The 13,197-nt window shown below is 44.6% G+C and overlaps 1 protein-coding gene across 6 annotated transcripts in view; it reads right to left on the bottom strand.

The window, feature by feature from the left end:
• LOC143923363 (uncharacterized) overlaps positions 1-13,197 on the bottom strand; it is a 48,173-nt gene that overhangs the window by 22,963 nt on the left and 12,013 nt on the right. For 4 of the 6 annotated variants that reach the window (XM_077446981.1, XM_077446984.1, XM_077446983.1 and 1 more), the window contains exons 4-7: positions 11,225-11,305; positions 6,190-6,243; positions 4,736-4,774; positions 1,825-1,881 (exon numbers count right to left, since the gene is read on the bottom strand). In XM_077446981.1, the coding sequence (XP_077303107.1) occupies positions 1,825-1,881; positions 4,736-4,774; positions 6,190-6,243; positions 11,225-11,305 (231 nt within the window). The remainder of the gene's footprint in view (positions 1-1,824; positions 1,882-4,735; positions 4,775-6,189; positions 6,244-11,224; positions 11,306-13,197) is intronic. The other 2 variants (XM_077446982.1, XM_077446985.1) reach the window with 1 other exon arrangement.

The following is a 13,197-nucleotide window of genomic DNA, read 5'->3' as shown; positions in this document are numbered from 1 at the left end:
GGGCAATTGCCCCAGTGCTTAGTGAATGAGGGGAAGCTCTTCTAACTTCCATTATCCAATTGTGTTCAAATATATTTTTTGCAGACTGAAACTTCACCACGTTCACTAAGCTCTGGGGACTATTCCCTTGTAAAATGCAACTTCCTTTGAAAAGTGAACAGCCTCTCACATAACCCATATGTGTAGTGGCAAAAAGGGTGGGCTTTAATGCCCACACCCCACACATATGTGTTTATGGGCAATAGAGGTTTCTGTACTGAGATCGCACTCAAAGTGCACTCCCAGAACAGAGATTGAGCTGCCAAAGACAGTTATCGATGTGTAGTAATGATCGGAAGTCGGCAGCATGACAGCCAATCACAGGGGTCACATGAGGATGCAAGCCTTTCTGTTTCCCGGGCCTAATAGCCCAGATAACAGGATGTCAGTGTGGGCGGGAAGAGGTTAATCAACCTCAGGCTATCTGGCACATATTCTCAAGCCATGACTTACCACACTAATGCCCTGTACACATAGTCAGACTTTCCAATGGAAAATGTGCGATCGGATCGTGTTGTCGGAAAACTCGATCGTGTGTGGGCTCCATCTGACTTTTTCCATCGGAATTTCTGACAGACAAAGTTTGAGAGCTGGATCAAAAATTTCCCAACAACAACATCAGATCTTGAGTAGACAAAGTGCTACGCATGCTTAGAATAAATTACGCGACAATAGCTATTGGCTACTGGCCTCTTTCTAGTCCCGTCGTACGTGTTCTACGTCACCTCGCTCTGAACGATCCGATTTTCCGACAACTTTGTGCAAGACAAGTTGGGGGCAAAATCCATCGTTGGGGCCAAAATCCATCGTTGGGGCAGCACAGTGGTGTAGTGGTTAGCACTCTCACCTAGCAGTAAGAAGGGTCGCTGGTTCAAATCCCAACTACGACACTACCTGCCTGGAGTTTGCATGTTCTCCCTGTGCCTGCGTGGGTTTCCTCCCACAATCCAAAGACATGCAGGTAGGTTAATTGGCTTCTGTCCAAAATTGGACCTAGTATATGAATGGGGACCTTGGATTGTGGGCTCCTTGAGGGTAGGGACCAACATGAGTGTGCAATGTATAGGGATAATTGTAGACGCTCACTCAGGTTGAACTGGATGGACTGGTGTCTTTATCCAACCTAACTAACTATGAAACTATGAGTGTACGGGGCATAATAAGTCCTAGGAATTGATTTGCTGAAGTTACATATGCTGTTCACTTTGCAAGGGTATTATTAGCACCCAATCATCTGCAAGGAAAATAAAAAATGGCATTTATTACTTGCACATAATTGGATGATGGAAGTCAGTAGAGCTTCATCTCATTTACTAAGCTCTATTCCCTTTAAAGTACTTCTTCCTTGCAAAGTGAACTGCCTATTTGCCTTTAGTAAATCAACCCACAGGTCTCCAGATTTCCCAAATGCAACATACAAACAAACATGAGATAACACTGACGCAACAGCAGGTCTATTTGTCTTCTTCCACTTCTAAATTGAGCAGGATTTACTAATCTCTCCAACAACCTTCACTATACAGTATGCAACCAGTCTATCCTAATCATCCCTAAATATGACAATACATGCTTGCAGCACTCAAGAGTTCTTTTGAAGTTGCAAAACTTCAAAAAATAGTTTCAAGAGATGAAACACTTTTGCGTCGCCTGGATTGCCATCTAGTGGTCAACGGTCAATTACTACTGTGGGTAAAAAGTGTTTCATCAGCAAATAGAAGCCAATAAACAGTAAATATGCCAAAATATACATTCAATTTGCCAAAGGTCTATATAGCACACCGTTACCTGGAATCCCATCACGTTGGTCCGAATGCGGGTTGATTAAACGTTGATTGCTACGTTCTGAAATTAAACAGGGAAAAACATTTAACGACTAATTGTATTGTGGAAAGAGAAGGTATTTGCATGAGAAGCCTCTGATAAAACCATTCATTCTCTGCCTTATGTTTAATAAGAATTATTTGGGAGCAGAGGCATCAGACTAAATCCAAATGGATTTAGCTTCACTGCCCTAAAATTATGAACAGTTAGCAGCTTCCTTCTAAGGCTTGGGTCAAGTGCTTTACTTTGTAACAGTCTTCTTTCTTGAGTTGACTGGAAAGCCTTATATGACCTCTATGTTTCCTCTGTAGAAGTAGATAAGGCCACTCCAAATGTCTCAGAAGAGGCCAACTTTCTATTTACTGTAGGTACCTGATCCTGCAGCCTGGGGGTGTTTAGATGTGGTATGGCTCATATTAGACCTAGTTTGGTATAGCAAGGTCTGAGATAATCTTCAGCCTTGGGACGAGAAAACAAATTGAAGATTTCAGGTTGGCCCATTTTGTCCCATATTATGGAAGCAAAAATCCACTGGAGATCACTGAGCCCATTCTCAAGACACATTTATTGGAAAAAGAGGAAAAATATCTACTGTCAGGGTGCTAACCAGAAGAGGAATGTGCAAAGGCCTGGAAAACTTGCCAATGTCCAACATCGCCAAGCTCATCTGCACAGTAATCGATGTAGACTTATTGTCTTCTGCTTCTCTCCTGACTCTGACCTTAGCTTGTTCCTATGGACTCTGCACTTGCTTGGTTCCTGTGCATGACCCCTGCTTGTTCCTGACTGTGTTTATGCTTAAGCTCCTGGCTGATTAACATGAATAACTCAGGTTCCTGGCTCCTGTCTTCTTTCCAGTTCTGCCAGTCAGATTTGTCTTCTCATCCAGAGTTCCACCTTGGTCCAGCTGCCATTCCAGCCTGGCTCTGTCTTCAGAAGGCTTTGTATTACAGCTGACTCGTCGGCAGCAACACTGACCCTTGTTTCTTTTGGGTCAGCACTTTCTGTCACCCTCCTATCATTCCGCACTTAGCCATCGGGGAAGACCTCTCATCAATGCCCAACAATGCTCATCTACACAGGAAAGCATGCAGATGTATTGTCTTCTTGGCTTCTCTACTGGCTCTGACCTTGACATGTTCCCATGGACTCTGCTCTTGCTTGCTTCCTGTGCACGACTCTGGTTCATTCCTGACTGTGCTTCTGCTTAAGCTCCTGTCTGAATACCACAACTGACCTGGGCTCAAGTTCCTGACTACATCTCCTGTCCAGTCCTGCCAGTCAGACCTGTCTTTCCCTCCAGAGTGCCACTCTGGTCCAGCTGCTATCCCAGCCCGGTTCTGTCTTCACAAGGCTTCCCATTACAGCTGACTCATCCAGCAACAACACAGCTGGCAAACCATGCTTCTTTGTGCTCATCACCTCCTGTCACCCTCCTATCACTCTGAACTTAGCCACAAGGGAAGTCCTCTCTTTACTTCAGCCTCCGACCAAGTAAGCAGGGCCATCTTTAAGGCAGGGCAAAAGGGGCAGCTGCCCTGGGCCTTGTCATTGTTTTGGGGCCCAAAGCAGCTGCCTCATACTTGCCAACTATCCCAGTTTAAATTCCCTCGTCCCTTGAAGTTTTAGTCCCTTGCTATGTCCTGATATCTCAGTGTGAAGCGCTGCTACTAATGGTGCCCAGCTCTGCCCTATTGTTGTGTACAGATGACTCACCTCCAGACCCTGTGTTTACATGTAAATACCCAGCATTCCTATGTAAATAGCAGCATTCATATGTAAATAGCTTCATCGGAAGGCATAGATATGAAAATAGAGGCGCCATTCAAATGGATATCATGCCCCCTGCAGTGAGCAGTATTACTGTACAGGAATCTCTAGCAACCAACCAACAAGCAGAAATCATGTAGTGTAACATCTAGCAACTAATCAGCGAGCCGTAATGTGTGCTGTAACCTCTAGCAACCAGTCAGTAAGTAAGGGGTAATGATATGCTGTAACCTGTAGCAAACAATTGCAATTGCTGCCTGATCTGATTCAGTAAACTGATTTTAAGTCTAGCTGCTATTTATTGTATGTCTCAGAGCAGCTGGAGAGCAAAATTGTGTTGGGGGGGGGCAATAAAACATTTGCCCAGGGTCCAATCATTATTAAAGACGACCCTGCAAGTAAGTGACAACCTCACAAGAGGTTATCTACCGGTATGTATTTTTTTTTCTATTGGTTGAGCTAAATAGCCTTGTGTCTGTTTTCTTTTTTTTTTCAACTGACTATGTAAGGAGTGGAACGTTCTAGATTTGCAATGAGTCACTACCATAACCAACTGAATCAACCTACACATGATCTATGAGTTAATCAACAATGTTTCACATGTGTATCTTTATCGTATTAGGCAGGTATATCCTACAACTTAATTCATTGTTGTCTACTGAAACACTTTGCCTTTAATTGTAATTAGTAATGGGATATTTCTCCAATGGGGGACAAGCAAAAGCCTAGATGTACGTTCATTTGCTCGGGGAAGGGTTAGAACTGTTGGCAATTTCTTTGAAGGTTCTCATTTATCCAGGTCATGATATACACAATATATCTAGTAGTGGTTACTTTCATTCAACTAGACAATATGTTGTGTTATTGTGGTGTTATGACATTTGGGACCGGTGTTATTTATTTGACTAGGTCTTCCTTAGTCACTTAAACCATCTACATCTGTCACATACTGTACATCCTGGTAAAGAAGGACTGGGTTATTCAAAAATAAAATTATGATATCACAACATTTCACACCTCATCAAGTTCTCAGACAATCTGCCTTGACACATTCTATGGTAATCAGATATTTTCTATCTTGAGAGCATTAATCCATGTATATTACCTGAGCTGTAGGCAAGGGAAGATCTAACATCGTCTAAATCTGAAAGATAAATTAAATATGCATGAGGCCATTTTAGTTCACAGATTCAAAGAGAATCAGCCGCTTCACAAAAATTAAGCTGGCCATATATTGACCAAAGTGTGTCTGGTCCAGCAAGGTCAAATTTTGATCCATATATGGGCTGGCTGGTTGTACGCAAGTCAATCTAGCAATTGACTTGTGTAGAACCCACCTGTCGGGTTTTTCATGAATGATTAGTGCAGCTGGCTATAGCTGGCAGCACTAATCATTGTGTTCTGCCAGCAGGGAAGGCTCCCAGTCGGCAGAACACAATGGCACTGTGGGAGGGATTCCCTCATCAACACTTATTGTCTTAATGGCGGAATTGAGCAACTTTCTTTCCCTCCACCTGTGTTGAAAAGAAAGAAAGTTGCATAAGTTATGGGCCGCCTTAGAGGTGGCCAGCTTCTGAAGTAGACTATTGAGAAATGCATCAAAGAATAAAACCACAACTGGAGAAAGTTAGTGCTGTGTTGGCATTTGTTTATGAAAGTAGCATATAGAGGAAAGGAAGAGGTCTGAAAGAAGAGTAAATGTATATTTTTTATTGAGTTTGCCAACTCTTTACAGCTATAACAGCTTTAACACTTCTGGGAAGGCCGTCCACAAGTTCCTCCACCCCAAACTCGCTTGTCCATGTCTTTATGGACCTTGCTTTGTGCACTGGTCCACATCATCTAGTGCAGGGGATTATGGTGCGGGGGTTGTTTTTCAGGGGTTGGGCTTGGCTCCTTAGTTCCGGTGAAGGGAACACTTAAGATGTCAGTATGCCAAGACATGTTGGACATTTTCATGCTGCCAACTTTGTGGGAACAGTTTGGGGATGGCCTCTTCCTCTTCCAACATGACTGCTCACCAGTGCACAAAGCAAGGTCCATAAAGACATGGATGAGCGAGTTTGGGGTGGAGGAACTTGACTGGACTGCACAGAGTCTTGACCTCAACCCAATAGAACACCTTTGGGATGAATTCAAGTGGAGACTGCAAGCCAGGCCTTCTTGTCCAACATCAGCTCCTGACCTCACAAATGCTCTTCTGGAAGGATGGTCAAACATTCCCATAGACACCCTCCTAAACCTTGTGGACGGCCTTCCCAGAAGAGTTGAAGCTTTTATAGTTGCAAAGGGTGGGCCAACTTAATATTGAACCCTACGGACTAAGACTGGGATGCCATTAAAGTTCATGTGTGTGTAAAGGCAGACGCCCCAATACTTTTGGTAATATAGGGCATATGCAGTGCCCAGGATTAAACTTCATCTCCTGGATGCTGCATATACAGTATGGTTACATGGTTGCAAAGGGGTTAAATCCTATATGTTTATAATAAAAATGTCTTTAGTAGTAATTTCCTCATTTATTCTATGTTAAATGTGCTCAACACACGATCCACAGACCTGTACCTTGTTGCCTATAGAAGTCAGACTTGGTGGTTACTGAACTTTTATATCCTGAAAGAAATAAGATATAGACAACAATGGCTACTGCAAGACACATACAGAATTCCTAAGTGCTTTAATCAGTAGGAGGTAATGGAAATTATTCATTGTCATGTGTAGAGATGAACAAAATAATTTTTGTAAAATAGATATTACACTGAGATGCGTGAACTTATATTACATTGTAAGAATGAACTTGTATTGTTGTTGGGCAAATTTTCCCAAAAAGAAAACACTCATACCCCGTACACACGAGCGGATTTTCCATCAAAAAAATCTTGGATGTTTTTTCCGACGGAATTCCGCTCAAGCTTGTCTTGCCTACACACGGGTCACACAAAAGTTCTTGGAACTTTCCACCATCAAGAACTCTGTGACGTACAACACTACGATGAGCCGAGAAAATTAAGTTCAATGCTTCCGAGCATGCGTTGAATTGTTTCCGAGCATGCGTAGGAATTTTGTGCGTCTCAATTGCCACAGACTATCGGAAATTTCCGATCGGAACTTTTTCCGACCGAAAAATTGAGAACCTGCTCTCAATCTTTTGCTGGCTGGAATTCGACCAGCAAAAGTCCGATGGAGCCTACACATGGTCGGAATTTCCGACCAAAAGCTCTCATCGGTCTTTTGCTCACTGAATTTCCGATTGCCGTGTGTGCGCGGCATCAGTTTCACTTGTTGAAGGCAGTTGAAAGTAGCTTCTGCAACTCTCAGGGTCCAATTAAGGCCCATTCCACCTTGAAGAGTTGCTAAAACACTTTCCATGTTGAATTAAATGCAACTCATCAAAATGGCAAAAATGTTGCCCTTATCTCCAGATTTTTTCAACATTTCAGTGAAATAAAGCCTGCTAATTCCAAGTAGGGATGCCCTAGCCGGTGTTTGGATCCTCCTAGTCATAACCCACATAAGTGAATCCACATGAAAGTTGTCACTGTACCGGCCAAACATAAACTGCTGAGGCATTTCCTGCCCAGTAGCTGCACATAAGCAACACGAAAAATGTCCCTGGCTACAGATGATTGGCCCAGTACACTGACAACTGCTAGGCATGCTCACGTGGATTAGGACTAGGACTTCAGGCTCATCCCTAATCCCTAGTCATGTGATCCTGATGATTGGATGTATTATGCCAGACCAGCCTTTTTTAATCAGGGTACCCAGGCACCCTTGGGTGTCTTGAGGTTTCTTCAGGGGTGCCTTGGCAAAAATGCCTAAATATTGCCCCAAAATAGTATACAAGCCAGTGGGCGGAGGAAACCTGCCTTTACTTACACAAAGCCACAGGTTTTTATTGTACACCATTGCGACCTTCTAGCTGACAAACTCCTAACGACCAATGACATCATCAGTTGATAAGGAGGATGTCAGCTGCCTGCATATCACCCTTGTTCTACTCCCGTGCCTCTCTCCATCAGCTTTGGGGTCTCATTAGCTAAATGATGAAAAAAAAATTAGGAGAAGAGAAACATTAGAATACTGGAAGAATAAATCGCCTCTAACATTTGGTGTCCTACGTGGATGAAATGGATATTTTGATGATAGGCAACTCCTATCCTCATATTGATTAGTGGTTCCAAATTAAAGCGGAGGTCCACCCTAAAATGGACCTCCGCTCATCGGAATCCCCCCCCCCTCCGGCGCCACAATCGGCACCTTTCAGGGGGGAGGGGGGTGCAGTTACCTGGATAATCCAGGTAACTGCACCCACTTCCGGGCTAGCTCTCTGCGGAACGGGGCGTACGTTACGCCCCCGTTCCGCAAGCGCCCGCCCCCTTCAGCAAGTGCCCCGCTGCCTGCTGGGAAACACACAGCTCCCAGAGGCAGCGGGGACCGTCCGGATTGCGCCGCGCGGCTCCTGATTCCTGATTCCCATACCCAAGATGGCGGCGGGACCCGGCAGCCGAGCGAGCGATCGGCTTCGGGTGCCGACATCGCGGGCGCGCTGGACAGGTAAGTGTCACTATTTAAAAGTCAGCAGCTGCAGTATTTGTAGCTGCTGGCTTTTAAAAAAAAAAAAAAAAACGTGGAGTCCCGGTGGACTCCCGCTTTAATAACTACTGCAGTAGGGAACAGACACAAAAGATACGCTCAGCATCTTTCCAAATAACTGTTCTCCTTTATTATGACGCATTTGAAGGTTTTTATACACATGATTACGTAGGTATCACATTAATATTACAATTGTACCTTTATGGTAACAAGGGGCGTTACATAGGCAGGCTTATTCTAATCAGAACTCAAAAGAATGCAAAACATGTACTGAAAACATTGTTAGTGCCGTGTGCACAGTGAGGGCATTATGCAATACATATAAAATAGAATACAATTATATACAGAACCTACAAATTTCCATTACAGTCTCCTCTCTTTTGATCAGTATTTTGATCACTAACCATACCTGCTATCACCTTTAACCTGTAGCCTCCACACACTTAGGTGGAGGTAGTCCTGGCCAAATGTTGCTGCATTATATAAAACTATGAGGGCTTGTTTACACTTGCTTCAAAACTTTGGCTTCGGACAGGCTTTGTTAAAGCTCTCTGAACGCCAGTCAAAGCTCCTGTCACTAAGTCCTGTTTTCACCTGCTTTTGCTTGGTGCTTCGATGAGGTTTCAATGAGGTTTCGGCGGGGCTTTGGTGGAGCTTCCGTAAGGCTTCGGTGGGGCTTTCGATGAGGCTTCGGTGGGGCTTCAGTTGAGGTTTCTTGGGGCTTCAGTTGAACTTTGCCATAGACTTCTATGGAGGCTTTGAAGACGCTTTGAACCACCACTGAAGATACATGGGGTATCATTTTTGAAGCGAAGCCAAAGCAAATCAAAGCAAAGCAAAAGCAAGGTGCAAACAGGACTGTAAGGTAACCATTTTATTTAGTGACAGGGGCTTTGACTGGCATTCAGAGAGCTTTAACAAAGCGAGTCCGAAGCCTTGTTGAAGCCGAAGCAAGTGTAAATGAGTCCTCAGAATAGTTTTTACATTTTAGACAAGACTGTCCATGATTTTGGATGGTGCCTTAAGATTGTTTATCATTTTAAAGGGTGCCTTGACTGAAAAAAAGGTTGAGAAACACTGTGCAAGACAACCAAGACAGAGTCATTTTCTGATTTGAAATCATGCAAATAAACAATTATTTTTTTTTTTTTAGGATAAGAGAAAAAACTGTATTATGAATAGGGATGAGCCGAACACCCCCCAGTTCGGTTCATACGTGAACACCGCTTAAGTCTATGGGACACGAACATGAAAAAAATCAAAAGTGCTCATTGTAAAGGCTTATATGCAAGTTATTTTCGTAAAAGTGTTTGGGGGCCCGGGTCCTGCCGCAGGGAATATGTATTAATGCAATTTTTTTTTATAAAACTGCAGTTTTTTGAGGAGCAGTGATTTGCGACGTAATGCCAGGTTGCGTGCACAGATAAGGGTCTGGTATGGATTTAGGGGGGCCCCCACGCAATTTAAAAAAAAAAAACTGGCTTGGGGTTCCCCTTGGTCACTTGTTTATGTCACCAGGTGGCCCGGCCCTCAGCTGTATAACAGCTGCCAATGCAGAAAGCCTGCAGTCAGAGGGGCCTCCCAGGGAGGAGGAGCTTTTCCCATTTTTCTTTTTCTCAGGTAGTCGAATGCTGTGATCGAAGATGAATGGACAGCGCAAGACACTTTTTTTTTTTTAATACTTGTCCCAAACTGTCTCCTGTCATTTTTACCATTTTGACACTTTTTTTGGTGAATGTGTAGGGGTACAATGTACCCGATACCCATTCACATGTGGGGGGGCAGGATCCGGGTGTCTCCTTGTTTAAAGTGGAAGTAAACCCATGGATTTAAATAGTTAAAAAAAAAGGCATGCTGGGAATGCTAACTGCACATTGGCTGTGCTCTCAGCCAAACTATCAAACCATCCAATGGCTGGTGTCATAACAAATCACATGTGCAGCACCATAGCAGTTGAACATTAAACAGAGGCAAAGATGGCAGCTTCCTTGGCTGAAAACGATAGGGGAGTTTACTTCCACTTTAGGGGGGCTTCCAGATTCCGATAAGCTACCTGCCTGCAAAACCCCATAATCACTGGGCATCAACATGGGGACAAGGTACTTTGGGGGGACCCCAAAGCCCCCTCCCTACATTAAGGGGGAGGGGCCTGGTATGGTTCAGGAGTACGGTTCCCCCCCTTTTCCTGCAGCCTGCCAGGTTGCGTGCACAGTTAAGGGTCTGGTATGGATTTTAGGGGGGCCCCCCACGCAATTAAAAAAAAAATGGCTTGGGGTTCCCCTTAAAAATCCATACCAGACGCAAAGGGCCTGGTAATGGACTGGAGGGGGGACCCATGTAATTTATTTTCAATGATTTTTATCTATATTGCCGGGATCTGACAATACATTACAGCCGCAAGCAGGTTTAAATTATTTTTTTTCCTTTACAAAAGTCATTTTGTTGCTCTCATTCATAAAACTATGTACGGCTGCTATGTAAGCAACCTTACAGAGTGCGGAGCGTGGGCTCGGCCCCCTGAGCCATGATTGGCCAAAGGCACCCTGCCTTTGGCCAATCATGGTTCTCACAGCAGAGCGCACTGTGATTGGCCAAAGCATGCAGGTCAGGTGCATGCTCTGGACAATCAGCAGTCGTCAATGCACTGCGATCTCCCAGTGCAGTGATGGTCTCGCCGTTCATTATGCCGTGTTCTACGGGCGCTCAAATTTCACGCGAACTCCTCATAATGTTCGGTATTTGGCGAGTGGGCGAACACACGATGGTCGAGTCGAAATTACGTTTGGCTCGAACGTCGGGCTCATCCCCAATTATGAACACTTTGATCACCAAATCTGGTTGGGACCAAGTAAAAAACTGTTTCTCTTAACCTAATTTGGTAAGTTTCGAAACTCTAGTTAGACTGTTCGGCTAAACCTTCGTTATATTATCCCCATTAGAAGATGCAACTTTATCTTTTCATCTCTGTAACACTATTACAGTTCTTCTGTTATCTCACCTTCACTTCGTGTATCAGAGTCAGAGGAGGAGTCATTCCGTGGTCCGGGGGCTATATAGGGGAGGTTCGGTTTTCTACGTTCTGCGTATTAAATCATAAAACAGTAAACTTCGATTTACTCTTATGCCACCTACACACAACCGTACTTTCTGGCAGAAAAGGTCTGACGGAATCATTCCGTCGGATATTACGATCATGTGTGGGCTTCATCTGACTTTTTTCTTCAAAAATTCTGACGGACCTAGAAATAGAACATGTTTCAAATCTGCCTAGAGGCGATTCAGTTCGCATTGTGCGCTATATAAGTATTTCATTCATTCATTCATTCATTCAATTATTTCTATTGGGAAAACCGTTCGTCTGTATGCTGGTCCGATGGACCAAATACTACGCAAGGGCAGCCATTGGCTACTGGCTATTGTACTTCCTTTTCTAGTGCCGTTGTACGTCATCACGTTCAAAACGAACGGACTTTGGTCCATTTGTGTGTGGGCAAGTCGGGAAGACCGTCAGACCTTTTCTGCCTAAAAGCCCAGTCGTGTGTGTACGCGGCATCAGATGTACAACGAACATTGAGTGTTTTCACTTCTCCAGGAATGCCATCATCCCTTAAAATCAATGTATCAAGAAACAATATATGTGGATTGGGATTTCACAGGCATCCGGACTATTCATTTATAAAAATACAGTTTTTATTGTCAAATATAACACATCTATTACAAATGTTGAAGAGACATGTTAAAATGATCAGCAACAGCTTGGGTATAGTATTCTCATATTACAACACATTTTGAGATATTCTCTTCTTCAAGGAAGCAAGATACAGAAGAACCCAAAGAATCACTGAACATTTATGATAAAAAACTTATCACACTAGGGCAGTGATGGCGAACCTTGGCACCCCAGATGTTTTGGAACTACATTTCCCATGATGCTCAAGCACTCTGCAGTGTAGCTGAGCATCATGGGAAATGTAGTTCCAAAACATCTGGGGTGCCAAGGTTTGCCATCACTGCACTAGGGGAACGCCCACCCACTAACATGCAGCAGGCCCAGGGATATCTTGCTTGACAGGATCACAGGCGCCACTCTTAGCAGACATGGGTGTCCGCAAGAGGGGGCAAGTGTCCCCTCCCCCGCAATCAGGGATCGGATCGGCACTTACTGTTACATTCAGCAGCAGTGCCATTAATTCACATGTGTGTCCCTGGCCCCAGGTACCTTCATTCCGGGACAATACAGTGTGCCAGAATGAAATAGAAGACACACAACACCCTACTAACTGATTTCCTGAAGTTTGGCACTGGCTGCTAGGGCCGCCCAGCCTGGCGTCTAGCAACCAGTGACGTCAGAATCAGAGTCTTAGTGAGGCTGCAGTGCAGAGTGCACCTATTGGTGCACGCTGCACTGCGTCCTGAGACTGTCTAACTCTCTCTACCCACCTCCTCCTTCTCCAGCCATGGAGCCCAGTGACTTGCAGGCAGCAGGGCAGGGAGGGACTGAGCTTATTCAGTCGCCGCCCACCTCTTTCTCCAGCGCCCTGCAGCCACCCTAGTCCCCCACTCACAGCCTGGTGGCATCAATTAGACTGGCTCAAAGATCCATCCGATTCCATGGCTGCCCATGCCCACAGTGGCGGTACCTGACTACTCCTGCCCATGGCCTGCCCAACTGTTGAGGGACCCTGGACCACCACCACTTCACAACACCATTCCGGGATATCATTATTAGTAGGTGAGGACAAGTCAGGGCCGGACACTCTGACCGGGGACAGGACAGTAATAATTGAAGCTGACAAGTGAAGTGGGGCCGGGGGACTCTGTCTCTGACCATCTCCTGTACTATGTCTGCAGTCTCTGATCATCTCCTGTACCATGTCCACAGTTTCTGACCATCTCCTGTACCATGTCCACAGTTTCTGACCAGCTCCTGTACTATGTCCACAGCCTCTGACCATCTCCTGTACCATGTCC

The sequence above is a fragment of the Lithobates pipiens genome, unplaced genomic scaffold, assembly GCF_037356315.1.
Source record: "Lithobates pipiens isolate NorthernLeopardFrog02 unplaced genomic scaffold, aLitPip1_a1.2 Scaffold_22, whole genome shotgun sequence".
In the NCBI taxonomy this organism is placed as follows: domain Eukaryota; kingdom Metazoa; phylum Chordata; class Amphibia; order Anura; family Ranidae; genus Lithobates; species Lithobates pipiens.
Note: the sequence above shows the minus strand (reverse complement) of the source record. Positions and strands in the feature narration are given on the sequence as shown.